The sequence below is a fragment of the Erpetoichthys calabaricus genome, chromosome 2 (assembly GCF_900747795.2).
Source record: "Erpetoichthys calabaricus chromosome 2, fErpCal1.3, whole genome shotgun sequence".
NCBI lineage: Eukaryota > Metazoa > Chordata > Cladistia > Polypteriformes > Polypteridae > Erpetoichthys > Erpetoichthys calabaricus.
In genome coordinates this window covers 289,694,468-289,717,721 of record NC_041395.2, presented here as the reverse complement: position 1 = coordinate 289,717,721, position 23,254 = coordinate 289,694,468, and the positions used below count along the sequence as shown (strand labels likewise).

At 37.2% G+C, this 23,254-nt stretch overlaps 1 protein-coding gene across 1 annotated transcript in view; it reads right to left on the bottom strand.

Annotated features, from left to right (window-relative positions):
• LOC114647173 (alpha-centractin) overlaps window positions 1–19,608 on the bottom strand; it is a 47,222-nt gene extending 27,614 nt beyond the window's left edge. Inside the window, exons 1-3 of the mRNA XM_028795739.2 lie at window positions 19,491–19,608; window positions 8,583–8,647; window positions 2,511–2,586 (exon numbers count right to left, since the gene is read on the bottom strand). Of these exons, the coding sequence (XP_028651572.2) occupies window positions 2,511–2,586; window positions 8,583–8,647; window positions 19,491–19,586 (237 nt within the window). The 5' untranslated portion in view covers window positions 19,587–19,608. The remainder of the gene's footprint in view (window positions 1–2,510; window positions 2,587–8,582; window positions 8,648–19,490) is intronic.
• Window positions 19,609–23,254: the final 3,646 nt, after the last annotated feature.

Sequence of the window (23,254 nt, the reverse complement as noted above, 5' to 3'; positions counted from 1 at the left end):
CAAGTTAACTAACAAGATCATGACAAAGTATGATTGTTTGCATATAGTTTTTATAATTAAAACACAGGTGGCTAATTATAATTACATAAACCAGAATAATGTCCACTGGTTTTTTATTGTTTATCAGCCCTTGAGGGTAATTTTATATGCACACTGGTATACAGACATACAGTACTTTCATAGTTTTGGTCTGTATCTGTCTCTGTGGGCCTCAGTAAGCCTTTCCTCTGTCTGTTGCCACCTCACATCCAACCTGGGAACAGTACATTTTAAAGTTCATCCCTTAATGTTATGTAGGAGGGTCCTGTTGTTTGCTCTGGGGAAACCTCTACAGAGTTGGACAGAAGCAGACAGGTACAGCTCTGATCTGGTATCCCTGGACAAGGGGCAGGCTAGTCCCTGGCCTGGAAATGATTCCACTGCCACACGACATAACTTCAGAAGTGTCAATTAGCTATTCTTAAAAGACCCCATGAACCATTATAGAGTGAGTGTGGAGTCAGGTGGATGAGTTCAATGGCTGTTCAACTGGCATGTGGCTATTAGGCCAGGATAAAAAGGTGAGGAAGGCGAGAAGGAGGTGCTATTTAATACTTGTGATGGTTAAGTGTTTTAGGTTCCCCGTCCTATAGAAAAAGGTCTAATCACTGTTTAAATAGGTCCAAGGTGTAGATAAATATTTTTGTTCAGCTTGTTATTTTGTTTCTCCTTATTTAATTCCTTCCATTTTATTATTAATTTGATTATTGTGACCAATGTGATTAAACATGTAATAGAACTATTGCTATTACCATGACAGTGGTTACAACGCTGTTTTTTCCTAATATTAAGAAGCAATAAGTAAACTAGAGACTCTAAATTAGCCCTGTGTGCATGCCTTGAAATAAACTGGTATCCCTTCCAGGGCTGTGCTGCCCTGTGAACACTTCAACTGGGATAACAGCAACAACATTTATTTATATACAACAAAGTAGCTCAAAGTGCTTTACAAGATGACAAAAGAAAGTTACAAGAAGAGAATATTATATATATATATATATATATATATATATATATATATATATACACACACACAGTTTGGTCCATAAATATTTGGACAGAGACAACTTTTTTCTAATTTTGGTTCTGTACATTACCACAATGAATTTTAAATGAAACAAGTCCAAAAAAACAGTATGGAGAAGGCGTGGAACAGCTCATTATCCAAAGCATACCACATCATCTGTAAAACACGGTGGAGGCAGTGTGATGGCTTGGGCGTGCATGGCTGCCAGTGGCACTGGGACACTAGTGTTTATTGATGATGTGACACAGGACAGAAGCAGCTGAATGAATTCTGAGGTGTTCAGAGACATACTGTCTGCTCAAATCCAGCTAAATGCAGTCAAATTGATTGAGCGGTGTTTCATGATACAGATGGACAATGACCTAAAACATACAGCCAAAGCAACCCAGGAGTTTATTAAAGCAAAGAAGTAGAAAATTCTTGAATGGCCAAGTCAGTCACCTGATCTTAACCCAATTGAGCATGCATTTCACTTGTTGAAGACTAAAATTCAGACAGAAAGGCCCACAAACAAACAGCAACTGAAAGCCGCTGCAGTAAAGGCCTGGCAGAGCATTAAAAAGGAGGAAACCCAGCATCTGGTGATGTCCATGAGTTCAAGACTTCAGGCTGTCATTGCCAGCAAAGGGTTTTCAACCAAGTATTAGAAATGAACATTTTATTTCCAGTTATTTAATTTGTCCATTTCCTTTTGAGCCCCTGAAATGAAGGAATTGTGTAACAAAAATGCTTTAGTTGCCTCACATTTTTATGCAATCATTTTGCTCACCCCACTGAATTAAAGCTGAAAGTCTGCACTTCAACTGCATCTGAGTGGTTTCATTTAAAATTCATTGTGGTAATGTACAGAACCAAAATTAGAAAAAAGTTGTCTCTGTCCAAATATTTATGGACCTAACTGTATATATATACATTTAAAATATATTTTAAAGAATAAATAATAAAAAGGTAAAGTCAGATGGCTGTGAAGATATAAAAAACAACAACAAAAAAAAACTCCAGTTAGGCTGCAGGGGTTCCAAGGCCAAAAGACCGCCCAGCACTCACTGGGCATTCTACCTAACATAAATGTTCCTAAATCAAACTGCTTAGTTTTCATGCTTTACAAGACTGGATTTGATGAAGCCGATCGATCACCACCCCCCAGTTCAAAGGATGAATGAATATTTGTGAATTTTAAACTCTTTCAGAAACTATTATTTGTAGTGTAAAGCAAGTACTAGAGACAATATCTGGAAAAAAGAAATCTTAATTTATCTCCATATAGCCACTTTACTACTCTGAGATGTTGCAGTTCTTTTTTCTGAACATTTGATCCGGAAACACCAGCTAACCATATCTCTGTTTTTTTCAGTATTTCTTTCTCTCAAAACAAGGATTCTGATGTGGTGGACCCTACATTGAACAACAGCTTCATTTTCTTCGAAAAGATTAGTACTCCTACCTCTGCTTTTGGACCAATAAAAATATCTCCCTCCAAGGCTCCTGCCATGACTCGCACATGTTTTGGCCGCCCAACACTAAAGAAAGAGAAAACAATCATCAATTATAGTCACGGGGTGAAAGAGGCAGCAGAAAAATGCTGCCTATATTATAATGAAACAAAAGTTAGAAAAAATGTCTTGCTAGTTAAAGAACATTTGGCAAAACATTAAAGACATTCATTCTTTGTACAACAAAAGAGCATGTGCATATTCTCTCACAATCTAGTTTAAAAAGAAATGACAAGGACTGGATAAGCAAGGACAAAGTGATTATATGAAATCTAATGACCTAATTTGAATACACGTACAGCATGCCTCAAAACAGACAGTTACACTTAAACAATCATTCATCTGTCTTTAATAAAAAGTTTCTATTAAAAAATTTAAAATAGGTTCATAAAGATCCCTTACTGTATAAAAAAAATAAAGAACAACCCAAGAGAAGAAATACTGTATATTTCATAGGCATTATGGTAACAATATTATAAACAACACATACTGTATACAGTATAATAAATGTCACATTATCTATGCAGACTAAAATTAAGAAATCAACAAGATATCACAGGTGTAACATCAAGATGAAGGGGTATGATTTCCCCTGACTAAAATAAAATTGTCAATGTCAAAATATGGCCACATTTCACATAGGTACAATGCTCAACTGGCCTCAATGAACAACACAGCATCACTGCAGAGAAAGGAAGCACACAGTTTCTGTTGAGCACTGACAGAGAATGTGCAAATCCTCACTGGGTAAACTTGAAAATGCCTGGAGGGGTACGGCTGCACATTCACTTAGCGATTCCTCAAAAAAGTAGTTTCCTACTGGGATTTTCACTCACTGCACTTCTGTTCACTAGATGTTTTTGTTTTATGTTGTGGGTTTTCTTCCATGTCTAAGTAAAATCAGCAATTTGTTATATATATAGTATATATAATTATGTTATGTAATTAATAAACCATGTGAGAAAAACAAGCATTGTTCACAAAAGGTGGATTTATCATCTCATGTAGGCAGATATGATTGGCTGAACAATAATCAATTGTGTGCAAGCCTGGTATGCATTATACATATTCCGTATACTTTAGCTTATGATAGGAGTAAAAGTGCATGATGTCTGACATACAAACACATACTTTTGGTCATTTTATTTGTGGGTGGTATTAACTATAAGAAAAAAACAAGCGTGAATCAATTTTGATGTACTTTGGTAATAGGGCAAATTCATGACACTAGGCAGTGAACCTCTGCTGACAATTATTAAACAAAAGACTGCTTTTTATTCTTCTTTATTTTTAAGAAAAGTAATTAATGCAACCTGTATCTTGTAAATAAAGTGGCATCTGATCTTTCACAGATATAGTGATGTCATCAACTCACGACATAAAAGACTGTAAACAATAAATAACAATTCCAAAAAAAGAGAAGATAATACTGCTAAAGTGTTCCAAATTACTATAGATCAAGACAATGTAATATTTTAGCAGCTATTTTAAGCATTAAATTCTATATGGAATATGATATGGGTTTAATGAACAAAAAAAAAAAGGAAGTGGAAGCTTTTTACTTAAAAAGAGAAGTTGGAACTTTTTGGGATATTTAAGCATTAGCATGTGACATTTTTCTTCCAAAATGTGATCACATTTGATTGGTGTGCTTTACAAATAAAAATTATACATTAATACATCTGCCATGCCAAATGCAACCTGCAAGTCAAGTATAGATGAATGAGACATCCCACTGCCCATGTCTATGACAAATCCTCCTGCTCCCCTGAAGAGGACATGGATGGCTTTATGAGACTCAGCTGTGACAGTATACTGTTCTGTTGGATTCATTCAGTTATTTTTAAGTGTACATTGGCAATAAAATAAAAAGCTAATTTCATCCTTCCTTCAGTGCCACATTTCATCATTTTAACACCATTGACATGAGCATATGGCCAAAAGATTTGCTGTTTTCAATAGGACTGTAATTGTTAAGGAACACATTTCCACTTCACTCCTTAGCTGAATAAATAACACAATGCATTCCCAAAATAAGTATTTTTAAAAGAAAGTGACAGTGTTGCCATCGAAATTATTAAATTTCTATTCAGTCACAACATAAGTTACAAGTGTTGAGGGTGGAGTGATCACAGGTATACCTAATGCAGAAGCACAGGCAGTACTAATGAACTTCATCTAAACCTGAAGTATGCCTAGGCTTTCAAATCGCAATCAAGAAGAGTATGGTCTTTAATCTGCATTTGAATGTAGGGACAAAACAAACTTCATGCAGACATGCAAAGAGAATTTTCTAAAGATAAAATGCTCTCATACTGAGTGAGCATTTGCAAAAAAAATAATAGTTTTAAGAACAACTCACCTATTGTGGGGGTTCAGAAAGAGGTAAGGGTTTAAATTTTAGTTTGTAAGTAAGCAGCAGAGGAATTAAAGTGGAGTCTGGACCCTAGCCAAGGTGAAGCTAACCATTTAATGGTGTGACATGCCAAATCAAAATGTTCTACTTGAAGGGATTATGATTTTAAGCAAACTGCTCTACACGTGAACTTCTGTGCAGGTTATTGTTAGTGGAACTAACAGCACAGTGCCTGACTGTGTGAAAAGACACAAAATAAAGAGAACTGCGGAACATCTATTTTTAGAGGAGACTGAATCTCAGTCTGTGTAAAAACTGGCAGAAGCAAACACATCTCATTAAACATAGAAGACTGTTCTCTTAAAACATGCAGCTGTCTGCTGTTATTTTCCATCTCATATCTAATGTCATGGTAGTGGTCCTTGATAAACTCTGCAAAGTTTCTGGTGCATTTATTGATAGTAGAAAAATACTTTCTCCCTTATCTGCTAGTAGTCTACAGAATGCTGCTTACATTGGCATCACCAACTGTGAGATAAGCACGCACTATCATGCACAAGAATAACTAAAGTTTAATATCTGACTCAGGCAAATTATTGTGACAAGTAGGTTATAAAACGAAAAGTTCTAAAATTAATTTCAAGATTTTGTTTGCTGTTACATTCAATTAATTTATGCTACTGGAATTATGAAGAACACATCAGTATCAACAACACAACCAGTATAAATCACAGATAACTACAGCGATGGACAATGTAGCCTAATTGTTAAGGCATTCATCTGCAAGCAAAACTTTGCCACTGCTTAACCAAGCCTAATCACTTAATCTGACAACTCTACAATTTCAGAAATTGGGAGACTCAACTTAGCATAAATTTTTGGTTTATAAGTCACTTTAGATAATCTTGAGGTATCCCCCTACGTTGGGCCCTTTACTTGAAAATTGCTTCACGACTACTGTACAATGGCTGACCCTGAACTCTGACCCGCAAAGGTCATGCAAATCCCTTCAGGATTAACAAAGTATATCAAATCAAAAATCAAATCACATACACTCTGTGGCCTTTTATTATGTTCACCCATCTAGTGCTGGGTAGCAACCTCTTTAGCCTCCAAAACAGCCTGAATTCCCCAAGGCATGAGTGCAACAAAGTGCTGAAACCATCCCTTACTGATTTTATCCCATGCTAACTCAAGAACATCACATATTTCCTTAAGATTTTTTGCCCACATATTCAGGATGCAAGCCAACTCATCACAAAGGTACTCTATTAAATTGAGGCATCTGAAGGTACTGTAGTTATAATACGATTATTTGTGTGTTGTAAAATTTTACATTATTGTGATGAAAGTGTCCAATTCAAACAAAGGCACACACAGATACACACAGTCCGTATCAACATCTGATGGTGTTTGCATCAAAAGACATAATGTGTACCATGAAAACATTCCTCATACACCTACCACCAACAACCACTAAAACAAGGATGAAATCCATGGATTTATTCTGTTTATGTCAAATACAGGATATGCATGTAGTAGCACAAAACAAGATTTGTCTGACCAAGTGACAATTTTCCAATCTTCCAGTCAGGTCCAGTCATCTAGTTTTGGTTAACACCTGCCCACTATAGTCTCACCTTCCTGTTCCTAGCTGAAGATATGGGAAACCACAATGGTCTTCTTTTACCATAGCCCATCCACTTTTAAGTTCAGAGGTGCACTTCTGAACATCAGTCCTTCAAATAGCTGTTATTATAGTATTGATGACCTTTTTGCAATTTTACATGAATCTTGCTATTCTCCTCTGACCTCTCTCATTAACAAGAAGTGCTCACAGCTCTGTCACTCTCTCTACATTTTTGTTTATCACATCATTTTCCATAAACTCTAGAGCATGTAGTACGTGAAATTTCCAAAAGGACAGCTGATTCCAAGATACTGGAACCATCAAGTCTGGTACAAACCATTTCACTGCCAAATACATTTAGATCATGTATTTTGTCCATTCTGACATGGTTGAAGTACAATTTAACCTTTTGACTATGTCCATATTGAGTTGTAGCCACATACATAGCTGTTTAGAGGATGTGGCTATTTGAGTTAACAAGCAGATGTTTCTAAAGAGGTGGTCACTAAGTGTATAAATACTGTAATTGGAAGGGGTATTGGACTGAAGTTCCAACCAGAATGGATGACATTCTTATTCCTGGGTGAGACTATAAAATGCGTGGATCAGGAGAAATAGCCAGCCAGGATAATACAGTCCTCCAATACACTAGGTGGCAGTGCTTCTGAACTAGTACACACATTTACACATCTGCAAAGTATAATAGGAGCTGTAGTCTCATTGGACAAACCTGTCGGGTGCCATGGGTGCTGCAGGAGAGAACTTCCTTGAACCTGAGGGGCTTCTACCTGACCCAGAAGTATTGCCACTGTGCAATGCTGTGGCACTGGGTGTACTCCCAGGTCTAGCTCACAAAGGTCCCCCTCACTGCAGTGTGAGGATCAGAATCAGGAGGTAGTGCTTGTCTGGGAGGATTGGAAGGAGAAGAGAAATTGTTGTGTTCATGTAACCTTGAAGACGAAACAAGTGCAAGGCATTTTGTTAAATAAAAGGTCTTTAGAACCTGGGACTTTTGTGTGTTATGTTGTGTCTGGGGCTCTGTGCTTTTTCACACCTTAGTGGTCACAATCTGATATATGGTAATTGTGACAGCATTCATATTATCACACATCTGTGAACAAAGAATATAAATCAAGATTAATAATAAAGAATTGATACATGTACAGAATACTTTAATTTATCGTATAAATATATAAACTGAATTCTTTACACGGATTTCACTTACCTGAAACACTGACTGATCATAAACATAAAATTATTAAACTACTGAGATAAACTTAAAGTCAAAGCTAAAATATTGACATTCACTTTAAAAAAGAAGAGTAAGAAAACACCCAATCTTTATATTATCACTAGACATGGAGAAAGCTGAAAATACTGACAAAAACATTAGTTTTCACCTCATCGATAGTGTCTTTGACAACTCATAAAACAGCACACAGCTCCTTTCCCTATACAAGTCTAAAGATGATAGGATCCCATTCTCTTGGTAGGGAATCTTGCCTGCCTGCTTTTTTCCTCTCTCGTGTGCGCTCTCACTTCCTGTCTCTGGGCATTCTTGTTTCCTGTTCTTAAGCCATCTTTGCCAAAATCTACCAACTACAATTTGTATGCTTCTGACAAAGGAGGTGGTACAACATCATGGAGTCATTTTGATGTTCGGGGTTCACATTCAAATACCAGGAAAGATGGCTTTCTATATACTCCCTCATTCCCTACCATTACATATAAATCACAAGGAAAAAAATAAATACTGTCCTGAGTTGTCTACCCTTCTTTGTACATTACAGGACCCCAACACTTCTCTTCTGGAGACCCCAAGACTGACCAAGTAACCTCAGACTCAATTGACTAATTTACTCTTTCTGACTAAAATCATGAATTGCAAAGATGGATAATCCATGATAAAATCATGACACTATATGGCAAAAACAAAGATAAGCTATATTTTTTATGTTTTTCACAATTCAGTAAACAAGTTAATGGCTAGTCATATTTTATAGGTATATTTTATGATTAGATTAGATCATTACTTACTAATTTGGAAAGCAGTACTTTGGAATTTGATCGCCCGCAAAGCCTGCCTTTATGACTCCTGATCCCTGAAATTGAAGAAATAAAAAGGGTTATTCATCCATCTACTGTACCCCAGCAGCAGCAAGCACTTGGATAGAATGCTGGTCCAGAAAGTTGTTGGTAAGATTCAAACATAATGGTACAAAACCTAAGCCATCTACTCAAATCATTCACACTCTGAAATAGATAGATAGATAGATAGATAGATAGATAGATAGATAGATAGATAGATAGATAGATAGATAGATAGATAGATAGATAGATAGATAGATAGATAGATAGATAGATAGATAGATAGATAGATAGATAGATAGATAGATAGATACTTTATTAATCCCAATGGGAAATTACCAATTGAAAGAATTCAGCAAGACTGTCAATGAAAAATATTAGATATTTAAAGTAACAACATTGTCAATCTAGGAAATTGCTAATAACAAATTGTGAAAAGAAAACTACAGTTCGTCTTCTTATGTAAAACAGTGGATGAATGATAATAATGTGTTTAAATTCACAAAAAAAAGTTATTTTAGTAAACAGGCCACTCTAAATATCCTTCCTCAAAAGGTTTGACTTTTAGCTTAGCTGAATCCACCCAATATGTAGGTGTTACCTTTGACATTGACTAGCCTTCAGACATCACATTTCTGCAGTTTCTAAAACTTGCTTTCACCCCGGAGATATTATTATCATTGGATGCAGAAAAAGCATTTGATATGATTGAATGGAACTACCTTTTCACTACATTAGAGAAATTTGGGTTTGGCCTGAATATTTGTGCATGGATCAAACTACTGTATACCAATCCAGAAGCTTCAGTTTGTATTAACAACATTTGTTCAGACTACTTTAAACTAGAACGTGGTACCAGACAAGGATGCCCCTTGTCACCATTGCTATTTGCAATTGCCATTGAGTTCACTGTCGAAATGCTTATCAGATGAAGGGGATTATCAGAGAAGGACTGGAACAGAAAATTTCTCTATATGCAGATGATATGGTTTTGTATATATCAGACCCACAAAATACTGTGCCTGCAGTCTTAACAGCACTTACAGAATTTCAAAAGATCTCTGGTCTCAGAATTAATTTGAATAAAAGTGTGCTCTTTCCAGTGAATTCTCAAGCATACAATATTAGACTGGACACCTTCCCTTTTATTATTGCAGATCAGTTTAAATACCTAGAGGTAAATATCACAAGTAAACATAAATATCTTTATCAACAACATTTTGCTGTCTGTATGGAAAAAACTAAGCAAGACTTGCATAGATGGTCAACCCTCCATCTCACTCTAGCTGGAAGAATTAACATTGTTATGATGAATATTCTTCCTAAGCTTCTCTTTTTATTTCAAAACATTCCAATATACATCAATAAATCATTCTTTAAGCAATTACATTCAACCATAACCTAATTTATTTGGAACCTAAAACATCCACATATCCAAAGAGCGACCCTACAAAGACCTAAGACAGAAGGTGGCATGGCTCTACCTAACTTTCAGTTTTACTACTGGGCAGCAAACATACAAGCTATAAAAACCTGGACACAAATAAGTGAACATACACAGGCTTGGTCCGCAATAGAAATAAAACCCTGCAGTATATTCCCTGCTTTGTGCCCCAATAAATGCAAGTTATCGCCAATATACTAATAACCCAATTGTGCTTCACTCACTCAGAATATGGACCCAATGTAGAAAGCATTTTAAGATGGAGAATCGTTTATCTGTAGCACCTCTGCATGAGAACCACCTTTTTCAACCCTCGCAAACATATGCAGTTTTTAATATCTGGAAAACATTTGGGATTAAATTGCTTAGAGATCTTTATTTTGACAACATCTTTGCATCCTATGAACAATTACATTCCAAATTTAATTTTCCAGCAACACATTCCTTTCACTATCTTCAAATTAGAAACTTTGTCAAACAGAACCTGCCCCATCTCCCCATCTCCCACCTTCCTCTATGCTGGAAAAAATATTGCTCAGTCTCGAGGACTCTGCCAGCATTTCTGCAATATCTATATTACTAAACGACAGTTTAATTTATGCACAGCGGACACACCGAAGTGCATGCGCACTGCGCCGCGGCGCCCCAGAGTCAAATGCAGCGGCTTCCCAGAGTCAGTAGGCGGCGCCCAAACAACACAACCTGTAAACTAAACTTGCTCTAATCCACTGTGCCAGCAGTCTGTGTGGCATGCTTGAATCACATAACGGTCATTCAGTAACAGAGAAACAAAAACGAGACCGTAAACTAAACTTGCTCTAATCCACTGTGCCAGCAGTCGGTGTGGCATGTTTGAATCACATAACGATCATTCAGTAACAGAGAAACAAAAATGAGACTGCATGGATAAAAACAATAAATGGAGGCTCCCACAACGCGCCCCAGAGTCAAACGCAGCGGCTTCCCAGAGTCAGTAGGTGGCACCCAAACAACACAACCTGTAAACTAAACTTGCTCTAATCCACTGTGCCAGCAGTCAGTGTGGCATATTTGGATCACATGACGGTAATTCAGTATTAAAAGTAAGTTCAATTATGATTCCTAACAGTACCTAATGACACAGCCACAGAACAACAAAGACGAGACTGCATAGATAAAAACAATAAACGGAGGCTCCTACAACGTGCTTCAAAAACACCACACGCAAAGAAGTCACGGCTCCAGACAACAAAGACGAGACCGCATGGATAAAAACAATACACGGAGGCTCCTACAACGCACGTCAGACACACTAGAAGCAAAGACGTCATGGCTCCACAATGAAAGAGCTCAACTAATGGAAATACAAAACGAGCCCGTATGGATAAACACAATGCACGCCAGGTTGTACAGCCGCCCGAACGCGATCGCCCACACCACCGCATATACCACGTTCGTTTAGTAATGTGGCCCTCCATGCCCGGATCCGCTGCCATGGTCACTTCAGCACGCGAATCTGCCGCCGTCAGCAAACGACTTCTCGCTGACGACACAGCCATAGAAAAACAAAAAAGAGACTGCATGGATAAAAACAATAAACGAAGGCGCCTACAACGCGCTTCTAAAACACCAGAACCAGATGAGTCACAGCTCCAAAAAGAAAACGCTTTAGTACAAATATGTTTATTTAATTAATTGAACTTTTCCAGGACGCACCCACCCTTCATGATATTTCATCCCTCCAAATATCGGAGGGAACAGAAAGTGATTGCCATTCTTGGATTTGCGATTCTTTCGAGAATCGCGGGCTTGCTAGTATAAAAATATTTTACAGTCCCTCCCTTTCAAAGATCCAAGAGGACAGTGGGAAAAGGATCTTTCACTCAACATATCAGAAAAGGAGTGGAAGGTAGCAATGCAGAGAATTCATTCGAGCTCCATTTGCGCAAAGCACACAATTATTCAGCTGAAAATTATATATCGAGCACATCTGTCTCGCTTGAAATTGTCCAAAATGTTTCCAGGGCAAGATCCAACCTGTAAACGCTGCAATCAAGTTCCAGCCTTACTGGGTCACATGTTCTGTGCCTGCACAGAAAAAAATTTTAAGTGCCTCTCAGACAGCCTTGGTGTCACAATCTCTCCTAATCCACTAACAGCTGTGTTTGGTGTTCTTCCAGATGGGCTTAAAGTGGAGAAGGACAAACAAACTGTGATTGCCTTCACAACACTATTGGCATGCAGACTTATTTTCTTAAACTGGAAGAATCCTAACTCTCCTCTTTTAAGTCAGTGGGTAACTGATGTTATATATTATTTGAAATTGGAAAAAATCAAATCCTCACTTAGAGGATCTGTGCAAAACTTTTTCAAAATCTGGCAGGATCTAATCAATAATATTTTAGAATAAGCTCTTAAAGCACTGAGGAAGTAGATTCTCTCCCTATTTCTTTTTCTTCTCCATTTATCTGTATCCACCTATTAAACTCTTCAATTTATTTATTTTTACTATTTTTAAGTTTTAGTCTGTTGGCCATGCTCTCTTTCTCAGGGGTATGGGTGGATTTGTTTTCAATCCTATTTTTTTTGTTGTAAAAATGTATCTATTTGTATGGAATGATTACAATAAAATCAATAAAATAAGAAATAAAAACTTGCTTTCTCCACCTTACAAATATTGAAAAATTAAGATGGTCCCTTGAAAGGTTTATCTATTTGTCATAGGAAGGCTATTGTAAAGATTTACTATCAGGCACTTCAAATAATTCACTTACTACACTAAAGTTAAGTGAAAAAGCAGTATCAAGGATCATAATAAAAATAACAAGAATGACCATGTAACTTTAGGTCTTAAATCACTTCACTGGCTTCCAAATTCAGATTAAAGCCTTCTTTCACATGAAGTCATAAGTGGTTTAGCCCCTGCCCCTTGTTCCCTTACAGAACTTATTAATGGGTATACTCCAGGGTGTAAATTACGATCTCAAGGTGCAGGTCTGTTTACAAGGCAGTGAAAAAATAAAACTACTGTAGGAGGCCTATGGTCACACTCCAGCACAACTCAGGAATGATCCACAAATGTTATAGTTTTAAAGGGTCAGTATTATCACATGTAAAGAGTCTAGTGAAATTCTTACTTGCAAATGCTAATCAATGATGCAACATGTAAACACAGCATGTATATTAAAACTGTGGAGCTTTTCCTACTCTTGTTAGATTTGCGGCTTAAGTTATTTTGTACTGCGCTCTTACATTACTGTTTAATTAACTGTATTAATATTGTTTGATTTTTCACTCGTTTCATTTCATAAGTCTTTTCAGTTTTCTTCTGTTCTCATTCTGGAGGCAGTTAGCCTGCCTTGGAGTGGATGCAACGTCACACAAAATGGATCTGTTCTCATTTGTCTTGTATCCAAATGAAACTTGTTGTTTCCCTAATGAATGATCTTTTTCAGAATGTGGATGACCACAGAGATTTGGAATTTGGATTTAAAACCAACTTGTACAAAAGAAAGCATAGTAACATTAGACTGTTTACTAGACTAGTCAGCCTTTACAATATACTGCATCTCTGTTTATGTTTTGCTATTATGTTTATGTTGGATTACGGTAATATATTAATACTATAATTGTAATTATTGTAAAGCATATTGGGCTCATTATTACTTATTATCTGGCTAACAACTTTATCAGGGGTGGACAAAGTAGTGGTCTGGACACCCTGGAGTACTATTCCAGGCAACCAAACTACAAACTCACAAAGTTAGCCAGACTATTATGTTTCAGATCTTTAGTCCATCCAATATTTTCTGAATCAAGCACAATTTAATAAAAACAAGAGATCCAAATCTTCCTGTACGATCTTAACTTTGGTGTCGCTTTTAAAGACAGCTGGTTATAGTGTTCCAGACTGTTGAAAAAACTGTCTAAAACCTGTTTTATACTTGAACACAACACAGAAAAAATGACATCAGATGTGCCCACATACTGTACATTGGATTTTCGCCATATGCTGCAAACAGAATTTTTTCTAACTATCTGGAAATGTGGATGCGGCACTATGTGCCCTAAATGGTGAATTTCGAGGTGAGGCTGGTTATATGAGTGCCTGAATGATGAACAAAGGGCTTAAAACAAAGCAACTGGTCATTCAAGTGCAAAGAAGACATGCAAAAATATTTGAAGTGCATCTCTTCATCATGTACATCACCCACTTATTAGAATATTACACTCATCCTTGCCTTGCTGCTTTTGGTTAATGGGTCTGCCCACACACAACACTAGTGAGCAGTATAGTGAAATTGTGACATTGAATTGTGTGTCTATAAAGTAAGGAAGAGAAACAATAGCACTAAGTGTAAAGCATCTGAAGCAGTGTGGCCAAAACTAAATCGTATCCTCTCATCATCTATTACAATGATAAAAAGTAATAATAAAAAAGAGAATAGGACAAGGCAAACTGTTCCACTATGCACTTAATATCAGTTATAAGTTAAAGGAATCATGTTCACAAGCAGCATTATCACAAAAATAACTTTTCAAATATTGGAAGTAGTACTAGGGTGTTGTACCGTGTTAGCCATTATGAATGTAGTGAGAAGTCAAGCAAAATTACACCTTTTATTGGCTAACTAAAAAGATTACAATATGCACATCTTGCCTGAAGAAGGGGCCTGAGTTGCCTCGAATGCTTGCATATTGCAATCTTTATTTAGCCAATAAAAGGTGTCATTTTGCTTGACTTCTCACTACAAATATTATTACAAACATTGTCTTTGCACAATGTCTTGTCTTGTTTGTGTTTTCATTTTAAATTTTAATTCTATTTTTGATTTATTATTTGCACGTCATGTTGTTACACTGTGGACCCTGAGCTTCGCAATTTCATCTACCTGTATACTTGTATATGGTTGAGATGACAATAAAGTTCACTTTGACTTTGAGAAGAACTTTTTCAGTGGAGGATATTTTGCAAAGTAGTGATGACTAGATGGAGAATGTACCATGCAGTATGCAGAGAGCATACAGAAATCACATTTAAAACAAGGTGAGAAAACACAGTAACATTAGACTGATTACTGTACTAGTCACCCAGCAGTACGTAGCAAATGCTGATGCAGTGCAGCGTTACTTTTATGAAATGAGTCACTCAAAATCAATAACTGAGTCACTTTAGTGAAGAGCACTTTTCAACTGACACGGTCTGCTATATCTAAGAAAATGATCAAAAATATTCAACAGCTTGTTGATCACATTTGATGGCCTGAATGTTCCAAAATGTTCCTGTCACAAATTGTCAAGTGTTCAGCTTTAGAAAATGGACATTGACTTTTTGAAATCAGAGGGCTATATCTCATTGCAAATAGATTTTGCTTTATGCAATCACAAAATATGATGCTCACTATTAACTAATTTGTACTTTGGGCCCCTAACATGTACTGTATACTGGAGGTTGTGAAAATGCTCCTTCCTATTAACCCAAAAACTGATGTTCTGAACATGCTTTCAAACAGCAGTGTGACAGTGAACGTGCTTTTTTTAGGCCAGAATGTCATCTTTACTAACATGTGGATCCACTTAATGGTCCAAGTGTGGCAAATTTTAATGAAGCTGTACACATAAATCACTGGCTGAGATCAGCTAAAGGTTTTTGACACTGTAAAGGACATTTGCACCTCAGAATAACTTTGAAGGTGAAAAACGGATGGATTTTTTGAGAGAGAAGCTAGATTTAGTGATCTAAATTAGATATGAAAACAATCTGAGAATACAATATTAATGCAGTATTTCAGTTAATTTTTGATAAAATATTTTTGTGTACATTGGAAAAAAGACCACACGTTAACATGATATAATCCTTTAAAAATTACATATTTGATAAAGGTATTCTCTTCCAAGGTGCCATCTGTGATTACATTCGTGTATAGCAGACTTCACAAATAAGAGTTGCTAGTTACCTCCACCCCATTTATAAAGTTGGGCTACTGGAAAGCATACCTGGACTAACAGGTTTCCAAAGCTACTAGCCCAGCAGACTACCATATGCACCCCTGCTTTTTCCAAGGCAACTTACAACATTTGATATACAGTTGGTTACGTTTTTCTATTTGGAACTCAGGCAGGAGATTTGAGTTCTCATGGCCACACCATGTCAGTAGCAGGATTTTGATCTCACAACCTCAGGGTTTGAAGTCCAAATCCTTAGTCACTACACCACACTGCATGCCTACCAAGTGGCTCATAAGTGAAAGTGTGTTTAATAAAAATAAACTGAAATTGCAGTTTCTGAATTTGTATCCCCTGCAGCTGTCTACATGTTAATGTAACATTGTGTTTCAATAAGTAGTAGGGATGGGATGATCGATACCACAGTAATCGAAACTTCAATACTCAAGCAGTACTCATTTGGTATCGAGTACCATTCAAAAATATCGATTACTACTGTATTAACACACATTCCGTGCTCACGTACTGAAATGAGCAGACACGTTGTCACGTAGCGCCATAAACCCACACCACTTGCTCAAGCGCAGACTGTACGCCAATGGCAGACCGAGAGCTTAGTTGGATGCTGCTAACTTTTTACAGATGGAAAAAGAATACAGCCGCCCGATGCAATATTTGTGAGAAGAAAAAACAGTATAGTGGCAAAACAATCAACCCACTTAAACAGTTACAATGCACACATGCAGTTCAGCAGAAAGACGTTTGTAAAACATCAAAGCGATGCAAGTCTGAAGCCTGGCGATTTAGCTGCAATCAATGCCAGATAAGGGAGGGTGCAGGAAGTTTTCAAAGATGCATGAGACGTTATTCAGGTAACTCTGCTGCTAGCAGGATTATGTAGAAGGGAATTTACTGAAGTATAGTTGAGTAAAATATTTTACCGTTTATCACTCATTAATACTTATGAAACGTAAAGCACGTTGTTAGCATAATGGAGGACTCATAATAGTGAAGCATAAAACTGTCGGAGCATTTTGTCACGAGTTGTGTCCGTTTGTTTTTTCTGCTAACTAAAACGAAGGGTACAGTACAACGAATATACATAAATAAGAATGTTAAATAGTCTTAACACTATGGAAAATTACTTACTGTGCCTAATTTGAAGATTAAAACTCTCTAAAAGTAGTCTCTTTCCAAAAAATAAGGGCCTGAGTAAATGTTAATAAATATATTAATTATTTTGCAAGTTTAGTGGATTTAAAAGTACTTTAATTGCATTAGTAACAGTATCTAGTGTAATAAAATATAATGTTTCTGTTTAATTTTGTATTGTTAAAATTGTATTGTGCTCCTGTTTCCTCCCACGGTTCAAAGACACGCAGGGTAGGTAGACTGATGTTAAACTGGCCCCTGGTGTGTGTGTGTGTGTGTGTGTGTGTGTGTGTGTGTGTGTGTGTTCACCGTGTGATGGGCTCTCGCCCTGTCCAGGGATTGTGCCTGCCTTGCACTCGTAGAGGCAAAATTGTATTAAGCGTAAAAATGTCAGCATTATATTTTCTAAATACAAATTTGAAACTTAACTAAATGTAAAGCTAATATGACAAAATCTTTCTCAATAAAACACAAAGGCAGAATGTAATAGAAAATGCAAATGTGGGAATTTTTTTTTTTGTAAATGTTAGTGTTCTAAGGAGATCAGTTTAAGTACATTCGTAAATATCCAAATCTTTATGAAAATGTAAAAGTTAATATTATTGTTATTACATTTGTATGTTCATTCTTTGCTACCCATATCCTTCCTGTGTGGAGTTTGCATGTTGTCCCTGTGGCTGAGTAAGTTTCCTCCTACAGTCCAAAGATGCGCAGGTTAATGAACTGGAAAAGGTACTTTGGCCATAGTGTGTGTTTGCCCTGTAATGGATGGGCACCCTGTCCAGAGTTTGCTCCTGCCTTGTATCCTATGACAAAAGGGATAGGCTCCGGCACCCTCCCATAACCCTTGTCTAGAATAAACAGGTTAGAAAATGACATGCCATGTTCATTCTATCAATATCCATCCATTATCCAACCCACTGAATCCGAACACAGGGTCATGGGGGTCTGCTGGAGCCAATCCCAGCCAACACAGGGCGCAAGGCAGGGAACCAATCCCGGGTAGGGCGCCAACCCACCGCAGGACACACACACCAAGCACACACTTGGGCCAATTTGGAATCGCCAATTCCATCAATATAAATTTTGTAATAAATTTGTTTTGGTGACCTTAATACTGTGTTGTGATATTACTTCATTTAAATTCAGTCTGGCCCATTAATATTAGCCATTCTAAACACTATCATCTTTTGAAAACAAATTCCTAAGCTTTTCAAAAAAATACTCAGTATCGGTATCAGTATCGAAAATCTGACACATAAAATACTTGTATCAGTATCAATTTCAAAAACAGTGGTATCGCCCATCCCTAATAAGTAGGGACTAGTCGGCGAGGCAATAGCTATATTACTCTCGTCAGGAAATCCTTGAAACATTTTAGCTTTTAATAAAAAATAAATAAGCGGCAAGATACTAAGTACATCTACTGTAAATATTTCCTTCTTTTTCTACTTAAAACCAAGCAAATAAATTGGTGGTTTGGATTATTGAAAGATGTTTATAGGTCCCTCCTGTTCAGAGGTAGGTTAGTAGATTAAAGTCACAATCAGTGGCCATTTGAGCTCTCTGATACCAGAACTTGGTGCTACCGCAGTACAATGCATCTTAATTATTCCTAGCGTTTCTCCAAAGCTGGAATGTACAGGAATAAATAGGATAAAACACCACCTAGCGTGTAACTCAACAAAAGCGACATGCACAAGCTGAGGTTACAAAAAAAATCTCTTAACTACTCTGAAGTGTGTAGCTGCAGTTTCCCTACTTCCCGAGATTTGCTTTGAGGAAGCTGAAACATCGTATGTGCAAACTTGACTAATGATCGGTGGCGGCCCTCCCATCGGAGGCAGGTCTTCTTCCATTCACCGATATCTAGCCATACAAAAAATTCACGTGAAGCCAACTGAAGGCTGGTAACAAATGGGATTCTGCGTGATGAGGATAAGCCCGCCTCCTCTTGGTGACTGTAGCCTGTTTTTCTAACCATTCTAAAAGGCATACTTTGTATGATCTTTTTGTCTTTGCTAGGTTGGATCAGACAAAAGAATGCAAATACAACTTTTGTCACGCTGTGTTTAACAGATAAAGGAGGCGGTACCTAACCATTAAATAATGACTTCCGTAGTCAAAAGCCAAGGTGGCAGCAGTCCTGCCGTTACATTGTCCTGACAGACCGGGCGCGGCTACTGAGATGATGACAGAAGCGGCCGGCAGTACCCTTGCTAAGAAAAGCTGCAGTAGGAAGTCAGACGACCTTCCGTATTAAATTAAATAAGCTTGCTAACGATTTCCTACGTAGTCCATACTTATTCATAAGTCTTCAAAGCTTGTATACTTACGTTATCGATCACCACTGGCTGGTTGGCAATTACATCGTAAGACTCCATGGTTTCTGATGATGGGGATGAACAAATCGCCGGCGTTGGACTGCGCATGTGCAGTTCATGGGCGCGCGCGCGCGCATGGACAATTACGTTCTTGCATTGTGGCTGCGTCGTTGCTACGTGTGCGTCATTAAAGGTGGTAAATTGGTCATTTCTCAGTGATTTGTGAAATGCGTTTTTAGAAGTGAAAGATCCCACCCTGCGCAGTTCCTGCGTGTATTCATCAGCTAAGTGTTAGGTCGTCAGTTCATATGAATACGTTTTTTATATGACAGGGTCAAGGGGAGATTAAATCACTCTAGGAAACATTGGGTGTAACGATAAAACAAATGCTAGACAGGCAGCCCAAAAATTCATCCACACTTTCTTACTAAGCCAATTTATTTTTATTATTGTCAATTTATTTAGCAGACGCCTTTGTCCAGTGCGACTTAAAAAGCAAGTTATTATACTGTACATACAAGAATGATTAGAAGGTGCAAGCATAGGAAGTAACAGAGAGCAACAAGAAAAAACTACTACTACTACTGTTTCTGCAACTAGACACTAGACTGAAATCAAACTCCTAAACCCTCTGTCAGTACAATAGTAGCTATCCCGTGGAAGTGAAACTAAGCAGTTCCAAAATATGTAATGTTTTCAAAAGATGCCTAGGCATGAGTAAGTTGGGTGCAGTTTGAATAGACAAAAGGAGATCATTCCACATCCTTCAAGCAAGTACGGAGAAGCATTTTTGAGCCATCCCACGTCTGGTAAGAGGAGGTACGGTCAGTAGACAGTCAGAGGCATGATGGAGACTTCTTGAAGAGATATAAGGCAAAACCAAATACTAGAGATATTAAGGAGCAGAACCAGTTTTGAACAGGATGCTTGTAGCATCAGGAAGCCACTGGAGAGGCTGAAGCGGAGGAATAGTAGAAGTGTAAAAGGGAACAACCGTCAAGCAGCTGGAAGAGCTGGAGAGGATGGATACCATTTGAAGGAAGCCCCACCAGTAGAGACTACCTAGAGAGATCCGATGGCTGAACAAGGAGTTGCGTGACATGATTAGCGAGGAAGAGTCAAATCCTCTGACTATTATGAAGAAAGAAACAACATGATTGTGGCATTGAAGAAATATATTTGATGAATAAACATGAGGAGTCCATAGTCATGCCAAGATTCCTCACAATGACCGATGGTGAGGATGACATATTCAATAGTAAAGCTTAGAGGCAAATCTGAAGAAGAGGAATCAGAAGGCAATAACAGGATACACATCTTTTGAGGCATGGGAGGAAAGCAGAATACTTGACAAAATAAGAGGAGACACAGGGAGAACATAGAAATTCCACTTGAAAAACTCTCCTAGAATGGAGTATGGCATATGTGAATAATAATTCCACTATTACAAAAACTTAAGAATGTTAATATTCTCAAAGTTATGACTGCATGCACTTTATAAACTCACAGTTAACCATCAGTAAAATGATTTCCTATCTTTTAAATATTCACCTGAAGATACTAATGCTCATTTACAGACTTAGAATCAGTCCAAAATCTGGTCTTTGTGTGCTTATCCAAAACTCAGATGAGAGCATGCAGGCTTACTCAACTACCTGGTACTCACTCTATGGAATTACGTTCCTGTCATCTGTGTTGGCATGCTTCTTCAATCTCAACATTCATATTTAAACAATAAATTAATGTTTTTCTTTGTGTATGAATAATGTTTGATAAATATTATTTCTTTTTAGAGTTTACATTAAGAACTTCAAAGATTCTATCTTTGTCCTTCCCATATCCATAGCTGAGTATTGTTTTATTTCTGCCATTTTATTGTTAGTTTTGACATTAAGTGCATCATTTTATTCCCTTCATATTGTATATCTAGAGTCAGTTATTTTCTAATCCGCTTAGTACTGAACAGGGTCGCGGAAGTTTGCTGGAGCTTGTCCCAACTAGCAAAGGGTGCAAGGCAGCAACAAACCTTGGATGGGGTGCCAGTCCATAGCAGGACAAACACACACACATACATACTCACACCCCAACCACAATCTAGGGAAAATTTAGAAAATACCAATCCACCTGCATGTCTTTGGACTGTGGGAGGATACTGGAGTACCCAGAGGAAACCCACACAGACATGGGAAGAACATGCACACTCCACACATGGAGGACCTGGGATGCAAACCCAGGTCTCCTTGCTGTGAGGCAGCAGTGCTATAACTGCGCCAGTGTGCCACCCCTGTATATGTAGAGTATATTTTGCAATTAACCTCAGTGTCTCTTTTAGGAATAATTCCTGCTTTGTAACCAATGCTGCTGGAATAGTCTCTGGCTCCCTGTGATCCTATATTGGATCTATTCTGCTATCTGAAGGGCAACCTCTGTGTGACATGCTTCACCAAAGAAAAAAGGCAAGGCAAAAAAGCTGTGTTCATGTTGTACAGTAAGTATTAATGGTCAAGGGATTACACTGAAAAATGTAACTTGTTTCTGCTGTTTCTTATTAGTTTAGGGCTCAAAACCTTTTAGTCACCCCTTGAGTACATACTGTGGAATTTGAGGGGCGCTCAGACCATTGGGAAAAGAACTTGCACCAAAGCCATTGATAGGATCAATACTGTGATGTGTACTAAGTACAGAAAAATTCTAACTTGCATGTGCTAATCAACATGCAACATGTCACTACTCTCTGTGGGAAAGGCACTATATAAATAAAATGTATTATTATTATTATTATTGGTGAGTATAACAACCTTATCTCATATCTTTTGTCTTCCTTACCTCAAAAATTCTGTCTTTCTTATTTGAAATAACTACCTTATCTTGAAGTTAGAATTATAATTGGGTGTGAAGTTTGTGTGAATGTATTTACTACTGTTCGATTTTTGCTTATTTTTCTGTTGTAACATGGAGATAGGTTGCATTTAACATTCATATTGGGGTTTGTTTTGAGTACAAATTGGGTTAATGTTTGGAGCTAGGGAACCCTTAAGATATTTTTCCATTTATATTAATGGCACCAGAGGATTTGTTAACACAAAATAAAGTTTAAGGCGGTACACGTGGAAGAACTAAACTAAACACAGTATTACATTTTATACATAAAATATATGGCTTATTTTTTCCTAGAAACAAATGATCAATCAGCCTTTAACATACCAACAGCAAACTGCTACAATAGAAGAGCCTTTTATTCAACACTGTCAATGCAGAAGAGCTTAAAAGCCCAAGAGACTTTCAAAAATATAAGATGTCATAAATATGCTGCAGAATGGAAAGACTATTCAGTGCAATTTTATAAAAGGTTTTCAACTAAGTTAACTTCATTATTTTTACTGTTTAGAGATGCTAAGGAAAATAAAATTCTGCCTAAAACATTGTACCAAGTAGCAATTACCATCTTTCCTAGGAAAATAAAGATTTGCTTCAATGTACATAATACTGTCCAATCTCACTTCTGAAAATTATTTTAAGGTAATAGTGAGAGTATTATCTGGAAGAAATGAAGAAGTACTTCCCACTGTAGAATCACAAAACCAATTTGGAATTAATAAGACAGACACTTAGTCTCCAAATTTTGGCACTGGCTTAGTGTAATACATTTACTGTACCTACAAAATCTGACTCTCAAGAGTTTTTACTATCTTTGGATGTAGAAAAGGCCATTTGACAGAATTGAATTAGGTTATCTGTTTACTATATTGCATAAATGTTGGTTTAGCCCTAATATA